This window comes from Pocillopora verrucosa, chromosome 9 (genome assembly GCF_036669915.1).
Source record: "Pocillopora verrucosa isolate sample1 chromosome 9, ASM3666991v2, whole genome shotgun sequence".
In the NCBI taxonomy this organism is placed as follows: Eukaryota; Metazoa; Cnidaria; class Anthozoa; order Scleractinia; family Pocilloporidae; genus Pocillopora; species Pocillopora verrucosa.
Window position 1 is genome coordinate 16,257,376 of NC_089320.1, and position 21,294 is coordinate 16,278,669.

The 21,294-nt window shown below is 36.4% G+C and overlaps 3 protein-coding genes across 5 annotated transcripts; 1 reads left to right on the top strand and 2 right to left on the bottom strand.

The window, feature by feature from the left end:
- The first annotated feature begins 220 nt into the window (after positions 1–220).
- On the top strand, positions 221–8,068 carry LOC131779633 (ATP synthase subunit O, mitochondrial). Its single transcript, XM_059096199.2, has 7 exons — positions 221–328; positions 431–481; positions 1,367–1,550; positions 2,051–2,110; positions 2,554–2,666; positions 4,056–4,142; positions 4,615–8,068. Exons 1-7 carry the CDS (start codon positions 278–280, stop codon positions 4,726–4,728), a joined length of 660 nt encoding a protein of 219 aa, XP_058952182.1. The 5' UTR covers positions 221–277; the 3' UTR covers positions 4,729–8,068.
- On the bottom strand, positions 5,517–15,317 carry LOC131779641 (uncharacterized). Of its 2 annotated transcripts, none has more exons than XM_059096218.2 (12): positions 15,128–15,317; positions 13,760–14,045; positions 12,922–13,039; positions 12,328–12,554; positions 11,508–11,735; positions 10,748–10,921; positions 9,708–9,945; positions 9,131–9,258; positions 8,637–8,754; positions 8,200–8,268; positions 7,232–7,303; positions 5,517–6,693 (listed from the first exon to the last, which is right to left on the bottom strand). In XM_059096218.2, the coding sequence occupies exons 2-12, from the start codon at positions 14,015–14,017 to the stop codon at positions 6,335–6,337; spliced, it is 1,989 nt and encodes a 662-aa protein (XP_058952201.2). In that variant the 5' UTR covers positions 14,018–14,045; positions 15,128–15,317; the 3' UTR covers positions 5,517–6,334. The 2 variants fall into 2 exon arrangements, with proteins under 2 accessions (XP_058952201.2, XP_058952193.2); XM_059096210.2 differs by having other exon boundaries at positions 12,814–13,039.
- Positions 15,318–16,012: 695 nt separating this feature from the next.
- Positions 16,013–20,347, bottom strand: LOC136283627 (uncharacterized). Of its 2 annotated transcripts, XM_066172791.1 has the most exons (3): positions 20,231–20,302; positions 19,302–19,464; positions 16,013–18,438 (listed from the first exon to the last, which is right to left on the bottom strand). In XM_066172791.1, exon 3 carries the CDS (start codon positions 18,305–18,307, stop codon positions 16,907–16,909), a length of 1,401 nt encoding a protein of 466 aa, XP_066028888.1. In that variant the 5' UTR covers positions 18,308–18,438; positions 19,302–19,464; positions 20,231–20,302; the 3' UTR covers positions 16,013–16,906. The 2 variants fall into 2 exon arrangements, with proteins under 2 accessions (XP_066028888.1, XP_066028887.1); XM_066172790.1 differs by lacking the exon at positions 19,302–19,464 and having other exon boundaries at positions 20,231–20,347.
- Between the last annotated feature and the right edge of the window lie 947 nt (positions 20,348–21,294).

The window sequence follows — 21,294 nt, forward strand, 5'->3', positions numbered from 1 at the left end:
TATCGCGTAAACTGACTTTTACATTCGTATGCAATATTCTCAAATTTTTCAATCCAACAAGGCCAGTCACAAATAATTGCTACGTCATGTTAAGCTGTGAGCCCTGTTTTCTAACGATTTAAGTGGAAACAAAGGAAGAAAACAGCTTTCAGAATTAAAGAAGTACAAAGTACATGATCGTGTACGTCGCCCTCTTTGTATGTAAGTTGGAGATAACTTTGCGCGAGTTCACTGGGCACTAGAAATTCATCCGGGAGATTTACTCTAATCAACCAACATGGCGGCTATGTTGAGAGGCTGTCGCATGTTAGAAAGTGTGCCATTCTTGGTGAGTAAAGTGGACAACGAACCGTCAAAATTGTTGTTCGTCATATGAATCTCATATTGTTTTCTTTTTTGACAAAATTATTTCGTCCTTGGTCTATGACAGGCTCGAAGTCTGAGTGTCTCGTCTGCCCGATGTGCTGAGCTAGCCGCTAAGGTAAATTTACTAGTACTATATGTTCATATATGTTTACAAGCTTCTGTTGGTTCTGAATAGTGAATTTCTTGACAAAAAACTGAGTATTACTAATTTGAAATGAACACAGCCCCCGTAAAACGATGATCTGTTTACATAATTTGTGGTTGAATCGTTATTTACGATAGTATATTATGTGCTTCTTTTTACTTGACTTCGTAGATATTCTTAAGATTTAGACTGATTTAGATGACGAAGTATCGTGAAGCTTTTTCGTGGTTTGCATTTTGTGTTGTTTTAAATCTTTAATATAAGACTAAAAGTAATGGGTAAAATTAGTGATGTGCATGGGATTCGTGTTTTCTTAAGATATAAACAAATACAGTAATTTGGCTCTGTGAGAAAGGTCAATTTGTATCACTTTGTGGCTGATCAAACTTGAAAATGATTATAGTGCAGGGGGAAAGAAATAACCAGTCATTCAGAAAAGTCATAACAGTGTAGCAGTAGATGTTTAATTTACTTGCTTGTTGAAACTCTAGCAATCTGTACTAATGGAGAACTTTATGAGATTTGAAGTGTCACCATTACCACCAATGATCATTTGAGACTGAGGTCAAGAGTGACATGATAGCACCCAAACCCTGAAATCGCCAGGCATCTAAACTAATGTGTAGAAAATTTTGACTTAAAGAACTGATTGTGAAATGAGGGACTCAATCTGGATAGGTAATCCTTAATGAATAATATGCCTGAATTTTAACACAATGATGTCTTGGAAATTAACTTGCATCTTTTCTCTGTTCCCCTCTCAAACCAGTAGAAATGTAAGATTTAGAAATATAATAGTATTGTTGTCCTGTATAAATTTTGATCATTGTAAAATACAATTTGTTTTTCTTACAGCCTCCTATACAAGTGTTTGGTGTAGAAGGCCGCTATGCACATGCTTTGTACTCTGCTGCAGCTAAACAAAAGCATTTGGAGAAGGTTGAGAGTGAATTACTGAATGTCGATGAGCTTATAAGTACAAATGAAAAACTCTCTGAATATCTTGCAAATCCAACTTTGGACAAGTACAAGAAACAATGTAAGGGTTGACATGCTAATCTGTATCAATGGTATCAGTTTATACAGTCCAGTCTTAACTAAAAGTAAACACTATTTGGTCTTGTTAGCAAAGAGTCATATCAATTTAAAAAGGGTAGATTTCTTCCTAAAATTTGCTTTTCAACCTATGTGTGATATCAGGGAATTTAACTCTGAGAAATGAACTGTTTAATGTGGTGAAAAGGTCATTTGGCCTCTTTTCATTATTGTTTCCTGTTTTGCAATGTAGTTAGACAAGTTCATACTGGTACCCACTTTACACTTGCCTATTTGTTGCTTGACAAAAAGAAAGAACATGTAATCTGAATTCTTTACTGTTAAAACCTTGATTGGCGAGTTTGACAACCAGTACAATTTTTTTAAGTTTTGATGTTTTAGAATTTTTTTATTAGTTTAAAGAAGCTAAAGAAGATTGTCATTTTTCACTGATATATAATGGTTAGTCTTAATTTGATTTTGACTCTGACTTTCTTCCTTTAGCACTTCTTACTGATGTGTTGAAATCACAAAAATATACTGATATTACAGTGAACCTTTTTGGTGAGTTTTCTTGTTTTTAAATTTCCTATTCCTTCATGTTATCCTCTTAAGTGAAATTGCATTAATTGTTGCTTTTAGATCTCCCATGTTTACTTCTAGCTTGAGGGTTAGAATACATGTATTATGTTTTTTTCTTTTTAATTTTTTATTTTGCAAAATTACAAGATTACAATACTACATGACTAAAATGCTAGTATACTACATTACTAAAATGCTACAATACTACAAGAAATTACACAAAAAATTACTTAATTACAATACCAGCATAAAGACCACACCCAAAATAAAAAAATTACAGTATTAATTCCCCTAATTGTACAAAATTACAGCATAGCTGTAAAAATGCTAGTTATATTGAGACATATGTGTAAGCAAGTGTTTGTGAAGCAAGTATTTGCATTAGTAAATCCAATAACACTCTTGTTTTGGGTTTCTTTTTACAGCAATATTGGCAGAAAACAACCGCCTTGGTTTAGTCCATAATGTAGTTTCTGCATTTGGCAAACTTATGAGTGCAGCCAGAGGTGAAGTGTTGTGTTCCATAACAACTGCCAAGGTTTGTTTTAGTTCTTCAGAAGTATATTTGATTACCTGCTATATTATTATTACAAAGCAATATTATGACATGTAATCGCCTACAAGTGTATTTGTTTTTAATGCAGAGTTACTACGAAGGGAGTTCCTACAAAGTACCAGTATAGTGTTGCTTTGTACTTTTACAGTCTTTCTCTCCATATCCTAAAGCCCATTATCTTTCAATTAGGGAAGTGTGAGACCTTCAACTTTTATTTTACAATTTCAGTGCTTGATTGATATTGTGTACAGAGTTGAGGGAAGATAAACTTGATGATTTATACCAAATGAGTTCCTGCTCCTGATCAGTTTCTCATGTTCCATTATCATGACAAGATAAATTTGATGTGTAGTTTGTGTGTAAGGTTTTACTCAGAACCAATTCATGGGTTTGACTTATAGTTTATCACTGCAATGGTTATTTCATATCTTGAAATTAATTTTTGATTACACACAAATTTACACATGTATTACATCTTTGTAACTATTACATCTGTGGTCAGTTAAGTCTCCCCTGTTTTTTGTATGAATTGCTGTTATAATGAATATTGGGAAGTGTGTTCAGTATAGTGTTGAGCATCTGTACATGTGAGTGTTACAGAAGTAACACTCATGAAGTTGAATTTGAGTAATGACTTCATCTTTTAGTTCCAAGAGCTGTACATTACTTGAATGTACATTTTATTCTAGTGAAGGAATTACGGAATGTCTTTCTTTTTTTGGTTTTCTTCCAACTTAAATTAATACTGTTTTTTGGATCGCAGCAGTAAAAACATAAATAAGAGTCAAGTTAACTAATTAAGATAAACAAACGAGAAACAAAAAATGAATCCAAAGGAAAAAAATACATTGTCCTTACACTGATCGATAACAAATCGACTTCTAATAACAGAATTATACCAAGCAAGACCTGAAGTAAACTGACTTGAAAAGGGATTATGTTTAAAACAAACTGGCTTTTAATACAAGAAGACTGCAAAATAACTTGGGGTATGATAAACATGCAAAAAAGTGTAACTGACGAAGACAAATGCTAACAAACTTAACCCTTTAACCCCCAAAAGTGATTATCATGGAACTTCTCCCTATAATATCTGTTCACTATTCATCCAATACCCAAACTTATCTGATCGGAGTTGCTATCTTAATCTAACACCAAATTCTTGTAACTTATTAACAAAGAAATGTGTAGCAGCTAAAGGGGAGAATTAACAATTGGATCTTGGGAGTTAAAGGGTTAACAAAAACACTAACAAGGAGGTATGAAAAGAAAAGAATGTAATAAATAAATACAAATTACATGAAAAATAACTATCAAGCACTTAGATCTTACAAGTAATGTGTACATGTGATTACTGCTTTGCTTTCTCAGGAATTGGATTCTTCTCAATTGAAAGAGTTGCAAGCAGCATTGAAAGGTTTTGTACAAAAGAATGAAACTCTTAAGATTGAAACTAAGGTGAGTAAACCACCACTGGCTTTCTTTTCATCCTAGTAGAGTGGTCTTTTATACTACATTTCTAGTGCGCACTTGCTGTAATCTCTCCATTTAGCACTTTTTTGGCTTACTTTCCTCCAGACACTCTTAAGAGTTACTGGAGCTTGTAAGAGAGAGAGAGGGTTGGGGGGGGGGAGGTGGCTGGCTGGCTGGGGGGAAGCTTGAGAGGATATATAAAGTTAGTCAATATTGTTTTTTGAGGTAGCATTATAACCAACAACATTTAATATTTGCCCTTCTGGGTCACTACAAACATAACCTAATTTGAAGAGGACTTTTTGACCAAAGAGATGTCTTCAGGCATCCTGTTTTTCATTTAAGAGCATGACTTTAAGCTTATGGACTAAGGCTAAAATTGCCACACAGATAAGATCACTGTAACATTTAGAGCTTGCTCAGGGGTCTGCTAATGTTAACTTGTTACCTCCTATAGATCGACCCTTCAGTGATTGGAGGAATGGTTGTGGAAATTGGTGACAAACGCATAGACATGTCCATGGCCACAAAGATAAAGAACATCACAAATTCACTGCGAGAAAGTGTCTAATATTTTTGGAGTTGTAAGTTCTGAGATTTCCCAAGTTGTTCAATAAAGGTTCGATTGTTTGATGACTAAAAATTAATTTGATTGTAATAATTTAATAAGTTGTGGAATATCTGCTCTTTGGATGTAGTGTAGTTGAATATATATGAATGTTGAGAATCTTTTTAACTCTCAAGAATGCATTTACCCCCAAGTGTGATTTTCCTCATTGGGAAATAAATGGATGAGAAATTCTTATGTTGATTAATTATAAGAATTTACTTTGGGATCAAATTGTCTAATTTCAGTGCTCAAGCGTGGTTTTTTTTAAAGAATTGGTTGCAATATCAGTAAGATTATGCATGGGGGTGGGAGAGGGAGGGGGTTTGATTCAGTAACTAGGATGTCCTGATAAAATGCATACAATAAAGTTTCTTTTACATTATCTTTTTTTATATTTGAAAATGTTGTGCAGTTGTATTTTTTCACACCTGATTAAAACCTGATGTTAATGTGCACCTTCCTTAACTTAACAGTAAACAGCGACTACTCACTTGCTGAAGCCATCACCAAGAGTCTGGCAAATTCTATATTCATCAGTTAAAAAGGTTTAACTATCCACCACACCCCATATATTCTCTATGAAAATTATATCTCACTCCCCACATAAAAATTTTAATATTTTGTGACTGTTAAGGGCCATGTAAAGGTAGGGGATTTTGTCCTCTATTTATCAAATGCATACCACTTTTCCATGTGTTTTGTCAGTTTTAAGGCACACATGTTATTAAGAACTGATAAGAATGAGCAACTACTAAGAACATTGTTTATTGTTTAAAATTACACAATAAAAATACAATGTAATTCAAATGCCAAGCACTATGTATTGCTTTGTAAAATTGTATTTAACATTCTATTTTTAAATTATCTGAAATGATTTAAAACTTGTGACAGATAGTTGCCACATACAATTAAGGATGCATATGCTCCATTTCACAAATGTGGTCTACTTCTGTCTTGCAAAGACAAACTTTTCTTTCATTTGATTATTTACAAGTTATAAAATTCTCTTTTATATCACAAAAGGGTTAAAATTTAAACTCCATTGCATTTCTCTAAGTTGCAGTTCTCTTACTGTTTAGACCGTAGTTGCATTGTTAAGTTACAATGAACTCAAAATGGAGAAGAAAGTTTTTCAAAACTTTTAAAACTAGGAAACCTTCTCTTGCTGTTTGAGAATGTGGAGTCCAACTAAGGAAATGGAGCTAGTTTAGAGCACTGCATTCTTGCAGCATCTAATTAAGATTTTTGCTCTCATTATTTCCTTCTATTTTTGTTGTCATAAAAGGTAACATTTTCATCAAATTTGATTGGTCCAGATCCACAACCAGCATAAAAATAAAGGGGTACCAGGAATTTTTTTTTCAATTGCATTGAATTAATTGGGTTGAAGGAAGATGATTGGTTAAAATTGTTGACCAAATTATATTTTATTGGTTAAAAACATACTGTAACTATCAGTTGAAAGAATTAAAGCAGACATTTATGAGGAAATCCCCTTTAAAAGTGAACTAAAACACTGTCCATGTACCATACCAAAGTATGATCAGACTCAATCTGTAATGATCAACTAAATTTCCTTAGCACAACAAGCAGATATAGCTCTTTTAGTTATGAACTCATCTTCCATCAACCAGAGGTGAAAACGAACCTGTTGCAAGAAATTTCTAAAGCTGCTGTGCTTAGCAAGGGGAAAGTCTCTCTCCATTCGTACATCATCATGAAAAGCTTCCTTGTTTTCTTTGCCTGATCGAAATGGGCCATATGCATGCACTTGTAGCTCATATTTTGCAACATAGTGCCTCAACACGATGTAGTGTTTTAGCCAGTCATCAGCACAGTAATGGATTGTGCGGGGGTCAGTTAGTATTTTGTGTTGTCTGTCAGTAAGTGTGGACTCCATCTCTTGTAAGGTTTTCTTTAGTTTTCCTGTTACAAGAATTAAACAAGTACAAATTTATTGATACTGTCATTTCTATTACATTGTATTTCATTGAAAGAGCACAGTAAAGGATCAGTTTCTTAAAATTTATGACAAAAAGAAATCTTTTAGTTTGTTGAAAATTGACTAGCAGTAGCATTCTCATATTTAAAAACTAGAGAAAGTGTAAATTGTATGGTAAAAAATTTTTTTCCCAGTTATATTTACCATAGTACATTTAGTGCTTACACAAGTTGGTATGAAGAATTGTAAGGGTTTTTTTATGCTAGACTGCTATTCCCAGGGTAAGAGTTTGTACTGTTTAGTGAGGAAGGTGGCTAACCAAATGATGGAGTTTTTTTCAGCCCTTATTTACCTTCAGACATTGTCTCTGTCTCAATTTCAAACTCACAGTTAAATTACTATAGGGATAAAGCCTTCCAGTGCATGATTTTCCAGCAAATATACTACACTTCTTGATTGTTAAATGAACTTCAACAGTTTTGTTCTTATTCTAATGATTTACTATAAATAACTCATTCTTACTTATGTTGTAACCAATGTTATAATTGTTCTCCAGAGCTTTACCACTTGTACCAGTTGTAGATAGTGAGACTTCTGCAAAAAGTTAAAGAAAAAACAAGTGATTTAGGGGAAAAACAAGACATTATGCAACACATATTCTATTAGTGGAGACCAGATAGAGAACTTGTCTTATTAAAATTTTGAGAAGAAATGTACATGTAAACCATATAACTTTACTCCAATTAAACTGTAAAGTACATCTTTGATGTATTTTAATTCCTATTAAGGAATTGTCTATAGATAGGAAAAGGTGAAGAACCATTCATGCTAACCTCTGGCAAGAGGACCTACGAGAAACTTTCTTGTAGTTGTGGAGTGATTATGAATGTAAAAGTTTGTCTTTATCTCAGCTAATTTAAAAGTCACTGTGTTTAATAGTTAAGGGTACCCATTTTGTCATTTGGTGTTGCCAAAGAAGTAGAGTTTCTTGTAGAAATCGTCTTGTGCTGTTTTGGCAGACCAGTGAAACATGTAGTTGACCATCAACTTGAGTTACTTTAGTTGCTCAAAAGCCTAGTTATCCAAAATTCACAAAGGCAGTTTGTTAACCTTTATCAGTTATGCATTTAACTTTTTCATTTTTGTGGAGCTCTGTAAACGTGAGAGTGCATGTATGGTCAGGGAAAGAGAGACTTGATGTCTTCAAGGGTGTGAAGCTGACTGGATTGTCTGTTGGTATTTTGTAAGATAAAGGAAATGTTATTTTTGAGAAGTACTCTGTACATCACCTCTTAGATTTTAAGAAAAAGCTTTGGTTGTTACTGTAGCATTTTCCAAAAATAGTTATTTTCCAGTTTAGATTATGTTTCTCTCTGTCATTATTCTCACCATGTTTCAGTTTGACATTTCATTGATGTCAAAAGGCAACATTTGAGTAAGTAGAAAACGCTTCAGCTGTTTTTGTTGTCACACATATATTGTATACCTACCAGGTATCACTGAATCTTTGGGAAGATAATCAGCCCCACCTGTGCCAATGTAGTCCAATGCTGGGTCCCCTGTTGAGGTCAGAATAACCTATCATTTATATTTATTAGTCACATTGATCACATGATCAATTTTGAGTCAAGATGAGATTTATGGGTTGGGATAAATCAATGAATTTTGCTATCCCCCTCCCTCCTCGCCCATGGGTTCACAGTTTGTTGAGAATTAATATTTGATCTTGTCAGTCTGAGAATTTTTGTTTCAGGAAGGCATGATGTGAGGGGAATCCAGATCTCCTGGCTGAACCCTTCCTCTCAATCTGCCACTGAGCATAAATGAGGGTAGCCAAATTAAGACTCAAAATTTGAAATTTTTCAAATAAACTGTTGAGTCTCTTTACTACAGCACTTACTTTCCACACTTGATAACAAATGCTTACCATATTGTAACGACTTTTTAACCAATATCTTCAATACTTTCCATTCCTTTGGACTATATCCAAGAGTGAAACAAACTCGTAGGATCAATAGGGGAAGAAGCCTTGGTGATGCCATAAGCTGTTAGAAAAGTACACCCGGTTAAAAAGAGAAATTAGAGTGAGAAATAAAGGCTTAATGGCCCTGAGTGCACTTGAATGTGGGATGTAAGGTTGGGTTTCAATTCAGTTGGCTGGGTCACTGTGTCAAGTTACTACCACCTTACTAGCCTGCAGAACAGGTGAAATTTGTTTACAATTTTCAGATGAATGGAGACAAACAGGGTTTAATTTTTTTTTTTTTTTTTTTGCACTCCTCCTCTTAAACCTGACTCGCACTTTATGCTCAGCTAGCGTTTGCCTCTGTTGGCCTGAGAATTGTCAAAAATAATTACATTTTTTCTGCTGGGTATCACCTCACCAAACAAATTGCAACAACATAATCCAAGTGTGATTACCTCATCAATGGTTCCGAAGATAGCTTGTGCCATGAAAATCAATAATGTCTTGGGAAAACCATAAGTCTTACATATTATATCACAACTCATCCAGTGGTTGGTCTGATTAACACGTGGTGGAATCTTGGCTGTAAGGAGTTGATTTTAAACTTTTAAAAATTGACTAGTTATCAGTGGGAATAATACTTCATTATTGAAGCTTTCCAAATGTGATAAGTTTGCTACCCAATTTATGACTGTTTCAGGTTGCTCTCATTCACCCTCTCATATTTCTTTGTGAGAGGGTACAGAGGTTTCAAGCACTTTCTCAATTTCAAACTGACAGCTTGTTTGTTTTAATTATTTCAAGAATAGTTTGAATGAAATAGTGAAGTCTACCAAATTAGGCCTACCACACAACAAATTACAGCTAGTGAGCAAGCTCTAACTGGTGCTGTGGCATGACTGGGGCAGCAATAAGTGATGTAAAAGCTGACAAGAGAAGGAGGGCTGGGATTAAAATGTTTTTGCTACTCGACATGCTATGAGCACTGATGGTGGCCTATTCTCTGGCTACCTAAGTAATTATGCCACTTACGTTCAAAGCTATGACTGATTGCTTGACAGAGGCACAAAACAAGTGTCCACAAGACAGGATTGAAGTACCAGTGCATCAGATTGAATGCATTATAGTATTTCACATGGTTTGACAGGTGATTTGTATGATTCCAACAAGTTTCACAGTTCAAGCTCTGCAGTGCAGAATTCTTCACAGCCATTTGAAAAGTGATGTTTGCAAGAATGTACATGACAGCCAAAGGCACAATCATGAAAAACTAAGGAGAAAGGAAAATTATTATTTTGGTAGGGGAAATTAAGAGGGATTTAGACAATGGTATAAATGTGGTTAAAAAATTAATGCAACACATACAATGACAGAAGTTTTGTGATTCCTGATGGATTTTAAAAATGATCTTGCCCCTGAGATTTATGATTATAAACTGAGGCATGATGCTTCCAGTCACAGTGCCAGTTGGGCTAACCTTTAACACTGTAACATTGGTATTCATGTGCCTCATACTGTACTCTACATTAACTAAGGTGCTGAAAAGGAAAATTTGTCAAAGAATCAAGAGTTTCTTTAGTTAATTTCCTCTGTTCTCATCACATTAATGTGTGATTCAGTGGTTATATTGTAAGGAGAAATTAGATGCTAGTCACTCTCAATGGTTTAGGGTTAACACTTGAGAACCAGAAGCTGTATGGTGTCCATGCTCTTCCTATTGGGGAGGAACAAAGGAGCAAAGACCTAACATGTGAGGGCTGCAAAATCAAGCCTAGTTTAAGAACTCCAAAAAAAGGTCAACACTTTGGCATCTTTAGATTAATGAATAACCCTAACATTAAATTTCATTTACATCGAAGTCTCATCAAGTATTCTTTTTACAGTCTGCCATATGATTTTTATGATGTTAGTTTGGAGAATTTGATATTGGATTGACTCTTAATCCCTTAATTGATATTTTTTTTTTATTCTCATCACTTGTTGGTTTGATACTTTTAATATTGTAAGCAAAAATTATATCTTGGTGAGTCATGGGAGTTAAAGGGTTAATGAATTTTACGAAGACTACATACCCCCATACAAGGTGTTCTTTGGATAAGACCCCACAAACAATACCAGAAGAGAAGAAAGAAAGCAAAGACAGCAGCTCCATTCCAAACAAGCACTTCAGTGTTGGCTAATGTGTAGCAGTCATGATCAAATCTCCACTGGGCGAAGAAACATAGCATCATCATAACAATCAGTGGCTAGGAGAAAAAAGATATGAACAGAAATGTCACTCTTTTTAAATGGGCTCATTGAAAGTTATACACAACTTAAAACCTGAAAACCTTGCCAAAACAATGTTAACTCCCTTTAAGACCTCTTGGATAGGTGACGCTTAGTAACCTAACACCAGGAACTTAGAAAAAAAATACCAGAAGTTCAGTTCAATGGATCCCACTGGGAAAATGCTTAATTTCCTTTGCTGCCTTTGTGATCATACAGTTTCTGTTGTTTGCAAAGTGACATATATGGTCTATTGGTTAAATGATAACCATGTAGCCATAAAAATTGGGTGAGTAGCAACCATGTGCCCATGATTTGGGCATGTAAAGACCTAATCTTGATTTTTCCACAAGCTTGTGGAAAATAATACTGGCCTTGACTTCTTGGAAAAAACATAACAAAAACAGAGGTGCTCAATTCATACTGGCCAATACTGGGTCTTACATTACACAGAATTATTTACTACCAGTTAATGAAAAGAGGAAGGGCACTACATATTGTTGGAGTCTGTAGGACAAGTCCATATTAATCTAATGCAAGACACTATACTTTTTTCAAACCTACCATGAATAAATAGTGTCCAAGCTTTGTTTTAAATCTCAAGTGAAATATTTCAACAAGGTACAGTTGATAGTACAGACTTAAACCAGTTACATTGGTCAATGGTGCCACAAAGAACATGGCCAAAAATCTTGTGAACCAGTTTTCTGAACGCAGGATTGGATCACAGCAAGGCCGCCAACAAGACATCTCCCAGGAATCTGGCCAGTAACGTTTGGCACGCGGTGGTTGCTATGAAAACAAAGGAGATCTGTAAGTTAGTTTAAAGATATACTGTTTTTATACTGACTTGATCTTAAATTGATCTGTAACTCTCTTATTGATATGACATTTTCAATCATGAGATATGGTTGAGGTATATGAACTAGACTTTTAAAAGGGAAAGAAGATGATGACTTAATCAATTCAGTAAGTTTTCTTTTCTGCAGGATCACTGATGTAAAATTAAGAGCAAGATGTTTTGGTCACTTAAATGTCAAAAGAACCTGCAAGACTTATTGTCAGGTAAATATCTAAAGAAAACATTTGTGAGGCACAATGCAAAAAATAGAATAGGAGAGACCAATTTCTCCTATTCTATTTACAAACATGACACTATTGACATTGCTGATCCTAGCAGTATGCAGGACGCATGTCATATGAACTTTGTAATAGACCTCACTCACTGAAGAGTCTCTGTGGCTTAGTGGTAAAGTATTGGAGCACGGAATCTGAAGGTCTGAGGTTCAATTCTTTATGGGAACTCAGAATTTTTTCTTTCTCCCACACTCGTGACAAGACAACAAACATCTTTCTCCACATATAGGGAAGTTCTGATATTTACCCCTAGCAGAGGGTCCAGTTCATGTGTTGCACTTAAATACTCTAGACTACCACTTGTTTCAGCTTCAGCATCTACTTGATCCATTGGTCCCTCTATAACTGCAGATTCTCTGGCTCTACGTCGTGCCATGGAACCATATGTCCCTTCAACCAGTCTTGTTGATGTACGACGCTGAATATCATCTCTTATTTCCCCGTTATGTACTATTAATTCATCCCATATTGGATCTGAAAATTTCATAATTTACAGTTTTTTGTATGTTCTACCCATTAATTGCAAAAGTAGTTGCCATGTGCTACACAAATAGTAGCTGTGATGGCTGAAATCTACACTTCTTCTTTCATCTTTCGAGGTCAAAGTAGCTGGATAGTAACAGGAACAAGGAGAATTACATTCATTGTCAATTTCAGAAAACAAATTCCTCCACACCTCATCGCTATACTTATAATAACAGCCAAAGTTTTTTGATAGCTGATGGGTACTTACGATTGTAGACTCTGTGACTGGCATCATATTCATGATCTTGTTCAGTAACTACGCCCAAATACTGACCCTCACTGTCACAGTATGGTATAGTAAATTTCACCAACCCACCAGGCGCTCTTAGAATGTCATCTGTCATTAAAAGTTTTACTTCTGAGCGGTAACTTGTACAATTTTCCTCTTTTGGTTTTATCCTTTTCAAGAAAGCTTGGAGTCCTGCAAACTTTATCTGCAACAAAAATTTTAAGAATCACTCTACCAGTAAGCAGGGGAAGCTACAAATTCTAAAATAACGAAGTAATCATGGTTATAATATTGCTGATGATAATAATGATACATGAAGGTGGGGTGCCTAAGATAAAACAGGCTGGCTCATCCTAGGTGGGTTAATGTGGAGGAATTAAGCCTAGACCATTTATTCACAAATCAGATTAAATATGTCAATGGATAGTGATTTAAGTGTGTAGTCTACCACTGAGTTACTATAAAATAATATAATAAAAACATGAACCTGCCTTCTTGTTAGGTTTTGAATGAGTAGTAGATTTACACTAAAAATAGGAAATAATTATTTTCTCTTGATTTCCATGCATGAGAGCTGACTTGTGTCTTGCTTTTATTAACCAACACCCAATAGAAATCTTCAGCTTTTAATCATAAAAAAAGAAATGAAATCACTTTTCAACCTTAAATGCTGCACTCATGTCATAGAGAGTAATGGTTTATGGTAGAAAAGGTATCATAGTCTATGGGGTCATAAAATACCATTTGGTTGTCATCCTACTAAAGAGGCTGTTGGATGATTACTGCCTGTTGGTTGGGTGTTTTAGGTTTTGTCCTTGTGGGTATATTAATGACTAGAATTTTATTGGAAGACCACCTTCAACATGTAGTAAAATTTTTGTTAACTCTAGAACACCAGGTTTGACAAAGACTTCTTAAGTCTCACCTCATATTGTGTATCCTCCTCACCATGGTGACGCTGATCAGGCCACTGTGGTCCTGCAGTAGCCCCACCTAAAGAATGATCCTGATTTCTGCGAGTGAGTGGCTTAAAATTTTTGCCAAAATCAACAAAAAGGACAATTTTATCTCCAATATCAGCAAAGTTGGGAAAGTGATTTCCTGATGAACACATTCGTACCAGTGGCTTGTTCCGATGTTCAGGAGGTTGGTGCTGTGGTGCAGTGCAGCAACAACTTCCCATTGTCACACCTCTTTCTTGAAGACACTATCTGTTGATGACACACTTCACTTTATCTCTACTGATAACTAAGGATGGTACCAGTTACATTGTACAGAGGAAGATGGAGTAATGTATGTATTTTTTACTATGCAGAGGGGAAATATAGGAGGCCTTGTTGACTGTATGATTAATTTAGTTCGTTAATTTTGAACAACACTAGAGCTCATCGCTCCTCATGTTAAATGTGCAATTTGTTGTACTTTGCAACTTGTGGAAGACTAGTCACAATCGCTTCCAACTTTTAAAGGACGATTTGAGTATGAATAAGTAATTTAATAGGAAAATGTTATTTTTTTCCGGTTTGGAGGTAAAGAGATAAAATGTGACGGAGAAAAATTGATTAGGAAGAAAAAAATAAATATCGCAATGATCTCTTTCCACTATTTCCACTATCATGTTCGATAACCGGTCGCTTTTGGAAAATGGGTCCATAACGAACTCGACAAACGTGTCTGCGGCATAATTGTGGAAAGCGGAAGCAAATAACTGCGCATTCGTCTATCCATATCGGTCAGCTTCAAAATTTTGCTTACTTAGTCAACTTCGGATATCGGTTTAAACACGTTGCCTTCGATTTCTTAGGTGATGAACAAAACACAGACCCTAAGTCCATGGACTACCCCAATGGACTACTAGATTTGGACTAGCCCCGCAATGACAATGTATTATGGAAATGCTACTGAACTAGTCGTTTTAGTGCAACAGAGGAGAAACCGTCTGCTTTGCGAATTTCTCTTAAAATAAAGATTGACCCTTTTTCATCGTAGGAAACTGAAACTTATGGTAAATGGACAATAGCATGTGTTTGATGGCCGAGGCCAAGCATCGAAAATTGCATCATAATTAATAATCAAGGGGTCCACTTAAAAATTCACCACGGATTATTTGGATGTGCTTTCCATTTTAGCAAACCTTTGACTGGACTTTTAAACAAAGATTTTACTTTAGAAGAAGGGCTGTGGGATAGTTTGTGGAGAAAAGATGTCAATAGAGCACGCAATTCTACAGAACGAAAATGTTGCACAAATCTTGATCCCGTTAAATCAAAATTCGTCTGCACAGTATTCTCACCTTAAAAGTTGACCCGCTGGAAAATCTTGCTTAGCGCACTACGCTGAGTAGTTTTCCCTCTTAATTCGATACACACGATTGATGAAGTATTGTCTAATGTAATGGAACTTTATACCACGCGGTAATGCTATTATTATGATTCTTCATGGAAAGGCAGGAAGATGTATCGCATTACGAGATTACTACGCCATTCACAAGGAGTCATATGATCTCTCATGTGACGGAATTTATTCCGGATTCCTGTTTCTGGGAAAATCTCGGAATTAAGAAGAACAACAAGTAATGCTCTCGCCTAAATTAAAGATGCATTCCGTGGAAGTGAAAATTTAAATCCAGTCTTTTTTAATGATACGAAACTTCGTGGAGGTTTACAATGACGAGAAAAATATCTTCTTTAGAGATGTGCGTATCAATTTCCGCACAAACTTAACGCAGGGGATTCCCCAAGTTTTGCGTATGGTTCCAAACTCATTACCACAAATCAGTTCGAGATGGAATGAGTCACTACTTTATCACGAGTTCATTATGAAACTGCAATTGATTTAAAAGCAGTTTTTATGCATTTAGGCATATATTTTTAGGAAAGTTGCTAAACGTGACCCGATGGGTTACCCAGTAGCAGTCACGCAAGAAGTAACTTTGTGCATGGAGAAAGAAACAGTAAAACGCATTTTTCTTTTTTTTAAACGGAGTATTTCAGGGCTTTCAATAGCAACCTTCTCGTCACTCTTCATTAACCTCTGCTGGCTCATTTTCCTGAGCTGGAGGCTGGTCAAACATCACAGATGACAGTTATTGGCCTATGTACTTTAATGTTCCTCAATAACATCAAAGTACGTAAGCCAATAAACTTAAGTTTAATTTAGAACAGTAAAGCCTTTGCACTTTTATTCATTTCTTTTTTTCTTGTATTTGTTAACTCAAACAATGACATGCTCTGACAATCACACCCTCCTTTCTTCACCTTTAGACCGTTGCGTGACTTAAGTTCTATTCAGTTAAAGTGACGCTGGGGATTCCCGAGGTTTGCTGATGCAAGACGCATTTTCCCCAAACAAATAGAAACTGAATTGATCATTGTTATATCACGAGTTCATGTTTGAAATAGTTCTGATTTGAAGATGAGGCTCTTACATCATTGTATACACGAAGGGAAAAAGACGTATGATATGATTCCTGAGCGATATCGTGAAAAACGCGTCTTCTTCAGTTTGAGGAGAGTTTCGCATGCTGTTTTAAAAAAAGGATTTTATTTGGAGGTTCGTCTGTTCTATTATTCGCCATTCTTTTTTATATTTTACTTTAACTTTGGCCCATGTGCAACTCTGGCAAAATCATCTTGTTCTGTCAAGTGCTTCTCATCGGGGTTAACCGTTAGCCTTAAAACAGCAAACCAAAGTTTAGCCATCAAGCGTAAAAAATGACAAATTTTAACTGTTATTCGTGAAAAAAGTTAACCTTAAAATTATTTCTTAAATACCATGTGTCATTTTAAAAGTGTCAAAACTTAGACTGTTATAAGTCTTGGTTTGTGAATTGTAACCATTGTGGGAAACAGGAAATTATTCTATATCAACCTAATAGAAGCTCGATCTCGAATTACCCTTGTTGCTTCACTCTAATGGTAAAAAAAGCGAGAAGTAGATGTGTTTCAGAACAATTAAAAATTAATTTTTAACATTTCTGTTGACCGTAACAGAAAGAAATTAACCGTAAAATGGCCAAAATTGCAACAAAAATTCTCGCACTCTTTAAGCATTGATCACGACATTGTGTTCATTACTCAAGACATGAGCTGTCCCCTTCGCTATCAGTTTGATTTTCACTGCTTGAACACAAGTCGCTTCTAGACCACTCCCCTTTTTCTAGCCTTAGCATATCAGACAAGCGGCTAATGCGCCTCTCGGCAGAATCAAGTTCCAGCTCAAACCCATGTCTCTGAATGAGCACCTTCGCTTCTTCAGCCTTCTCGATAGCCATAGCATTGTTTTGTTCAAAACAGTACTGATCAGATCGCAAAAGCAGCAGCTTTATTCTTGTCCCTAACGCCATTTTACCATCAGCAGTTCTAGATTCAGTTAAATCAAGGTGCCTTTTTGCTTTCATGACGTCTTCTTTGCAGATGTGGGTGTTGTTGTTCGCTGCCTTAGAGCAGGACTTTAGGAGCAGAGCCGCCATTTTGACGTTAATGTATTCTCGGTTGATTACAGCGTACTGACATGCCAGCTCATAGGATTTGTACGCTGTAGTTTTTCGGGTGTCCCGAGTTATATTCGCTGCAGGTAAAGAGTTAAGCAGTGCGCCATAACTTTGATAGAGTTCCGCTTTGTCTTCATGGGAATCCTGAAGTTCAAGAGCTTTTTGTGCCTCTTGCACGCACCTCATAGCGTTTCCAAATTTGCTCTGACGCTTGTACACCGCCGTCAAAAGATTCAAGGCTCGTCCGATCAGAATTCCCGGGTTTTTCAACTGCGGCTCCAGTTTCAGTACAAATTTTAGTATTCTTTTGGCATCTTTACCATTGTTCTGAAAAAAAAGGGCCATTGCGCGTTCAATCTTTAAACTCACTTCCATGTCAACATCTTCGGGCGACCTTCTTGCCAACTGTTCTCGTATTATTTGCTCATGTAGCTCAAACTCCCCTTTATCTTGTAGATAGTGTAGTTTTGTTATAAGTAAGATATAACCGGAAGTATTCATACATCCGCGCTTTGGAATGACTGGCATTGGAGAATGGACAGAGCTGGGTTTGCCTAATATTGAGTAGACTTGGGTTCCTCGACTGTCTTCTTCTGTCTCTTGAGTTTTTGTGACTGAATGGTTTTCTTCATCAGATGAAGTGGGCAGATTCTTGCTACAATATTTACAAGTCGGTACTTGACACGGTGTGCTGTTAGAGCCATTCTGGATTATGGGAAAACCTGAAACCTTGATACGTAGAACTTTCTGGGATTGTCTTATCTCTTGATCCTGATCTGTTTCTATTGCTGCACCTTTCCTATGATGTGATTCACGTTTTCCATGAACGATTCCTCCTTCCAAGAGAGGGTGGATCCTCCCGTCATAAGAAAGAGTACAAACCGGATCTCCATTCTGAACTTCATCGGTGAAATCTTCAGGAATATCTTCGTCTAATTCTGTGACAAAAACTCCAAAGGAAAGGCTATTCTGAGTGGTCATTGTTAAGGCAATTGACAGTAAGTGATTTTACTGTCCAGTAATTGAAATGTTTCCAGTGTGACTTGATGATAACGACTTGATAATAACCGTGAATCAAAATAAGGGAATGTTTGAAGACAATTTAGGTGCACCTGAAAATAAAATAAAATGACAAACATAGGTTATGTGCGAATATGTAATACGAAACCCAATGAAAAACATTCAATATGCTTGAGGAATCAGAAAACCTGCTCGGTAACCTGACCTAAGTCGCACCTAACAGGACAGAAAAAAAAGGAGCTTGATACAAAGCGTTCAAATTTCGATCGAGGGTCCATGTTATACCGAAGTCAAGAAACCACACCTCTCATCACACCGAGGAAAGGAAAAATATCTCAGCTAGACTATATAGGCGTACTCAGGCACCCTGACTGCCCAGAAGTGCGTTTGATTGGACGAGAAGGTAGTGCATATTTTCTTGACCAATCACAGAGCGAAGTATAGCAAAACCGGTCCAATCCGCATTACTTTCGACCCTCAAATCTCAGACGGATGTAAAGTTCAAAGCAACTGCGTCTCTGGGTTTTTTCATCATGATCCCTAGGAAGAAGAAAGATTGAACCTTTGGGGACATAGTAAGGTGAAGAAACTTCTCGAAGGATTTTGAAAAAGTTAAAGATTCTAATCAAAGGTCATAGTGTCCAGAAATAAAAATATATTTTATATCTCACATATCACAAAACTCAAAGCTCTGTGTGTGACAACCTGAGAGAGGAAAATCGTAGGAAAGTCTGCGGTCTCGACAAAGCCGGTTTCAAAATTAGAGGAGCTAAGACGTTTTAAAAGTTAGGACTGATTTTTCCCTATGTAGATAAATATTCGACTTGATCTGTCAATGCGTATAATCTTTATCATATGACTCGTAAGATCTGGTTTGACTAGAAGAATTAAGGAAACAATAAGATTCGAATAAAGGAAACTAAAAGAAACAAACAGGAAACGAAACACTACTTACTGGAGTTATGGGCCTGAAGGAAACGAAAAACGCGAAATCAACTAACTGAAGGCTCATCGTCCAGACCATAATAAGCAAACTGAACCCAGTACCGCGCGGTAGGGCAAACAAAACGATGTATATTGCGGTCAACACCATACCTTGTTTTTAAATCTGTTATGGGCTGAAAAAAAGGTTTATAACGGGTACATATTTTGAAAAAGCTAATTATTTGCTTAAACCTTCTTTGACCGCATCAAAAATGAATGGTTTTTAAAAAGGTCGGTCACGAGTGATTGAGATAGCGAAGGAGGAAGTATTTGTTTGTTAACACGTCAAAATCATTGGAAGAAATACGCTAAATATTGTGCGTATTCCATCAGTTCTGGAAAAATCATCTTTAATGTATGGCGTCTGTGTTGTCAAGAATCAAACGCTTTTAAGTCGAAAGACTTGGTTACAAATCGCCTGATAAATTCTTCTCTTAATTAAAACATGAAACTGAACCTTATAGATTGTGGCGTTCTTAAAAATTTTCACGCCATGATGGAGACCATGCCTGTAAACCAACATTATGTTATGGTATCGGGTCAGAAAACAAGAGCAAGACAAATATCCATTTTGGCTTATTTATCTGAAACCCTAAAAGTACACAAAACGGAAGTTGTGAGGACTGAACGTTCCTTCCTGTTAAACAGCAATTAAAATTCCTTTTCCTTTCGATTTTGATTGTGAACCATAGCATCGGTTAAAACACCACTGCACGCTATGGGGATCACTGATCATGATCTTAAGTTGAAGATGAAAATTTTGTTTTCATTTCGGCAGTGATACCATTTTGTTTATGCGGAAATTTTTCGCCCGAATTGTCGAGCGCGTGAATGAAAGCTGTCAACTGGAACCATAAACTTAGGAAGTATGACCTAATGAAGACGTCAAACATAACCTACCGTGGTTTAACAAGTAATATCCGTTGAAATGAAGCACGAAATGTTAAACATCTCCGCACTGAAACACTCACAGACCTTCCGTTTCGTGAATACAAAATTTCCTTCCAACCTCGTTCCCAAGGGCCTCTCATTTAGCAAGAAGGAGAGCCTGGTAAAGCCGGACCGCAATGCGTACAGATGTCTTCGTCTGCACACCACTCATCGATGGCGGAACATAAAAAGGTATATCGAGGATTCGTCTCTTAGTCCCTGTTTACATTTCCGCTATCCAAAGGCAAAAAGCAGTGAGGGAAGGTGATATCATGAGATGAGAGATGGGAGCCATTCAGTATAAAATAAACAAATCACAGACAAACAATAAAAGACCAAATGATACCATACAGCATCGTCAAATCCTTCTTAGAAACGAATGAAGACAAGTCAACCTCCGAGCAGCCGGATCAAAGAAAGACAATAAGAATTGTAAGACAAACAAATTATTCACCCCAACATTCAAATTGTTATATTTACATTCTAACAACAATTTTACGAACAATATGCTGAGATATTTGCCAGAGTGTTTCACAGGCATATTCCAGATACACAGTATGCTGAATGACCGGTCTAAAGAAGACAACATTAACATAGCTGGTCTAGTATGTTAAATTATAAAATTCTACGCCTGAATTGTTTATACCACGATCCTAGAGGAACTGCAATGATGAGTAAAAGAGCTGCAGAACTTTGCCCTTTCTGTCCTCTTCAAAAAGGAGCAAACGAATCGCAGAAAATTATTCTTGGCGCACTCTACCCCACCCGACCCCCTCGCCCTCTGCCCCACCCGACCCCCTCGCGCTCTTCCCCACACGACCCCCTCGCCCTCTCCCCCACCCGACCCCCTCGCACTCTGCTAGATGTTGTCTAGCCCTCGCGCATTTCACAATTCCATTTCTCTTCGGTTGTATGCCGAAAAAGTTAAGCTTAAATCTTTAAAGTTCCCGCAAAACTTCATTGTAATCTTCGCCATTTTCCTATTCTCTCTTTTCCCCTTTTCTTATTCCTTAATAATAAATTTTAAATTTAAA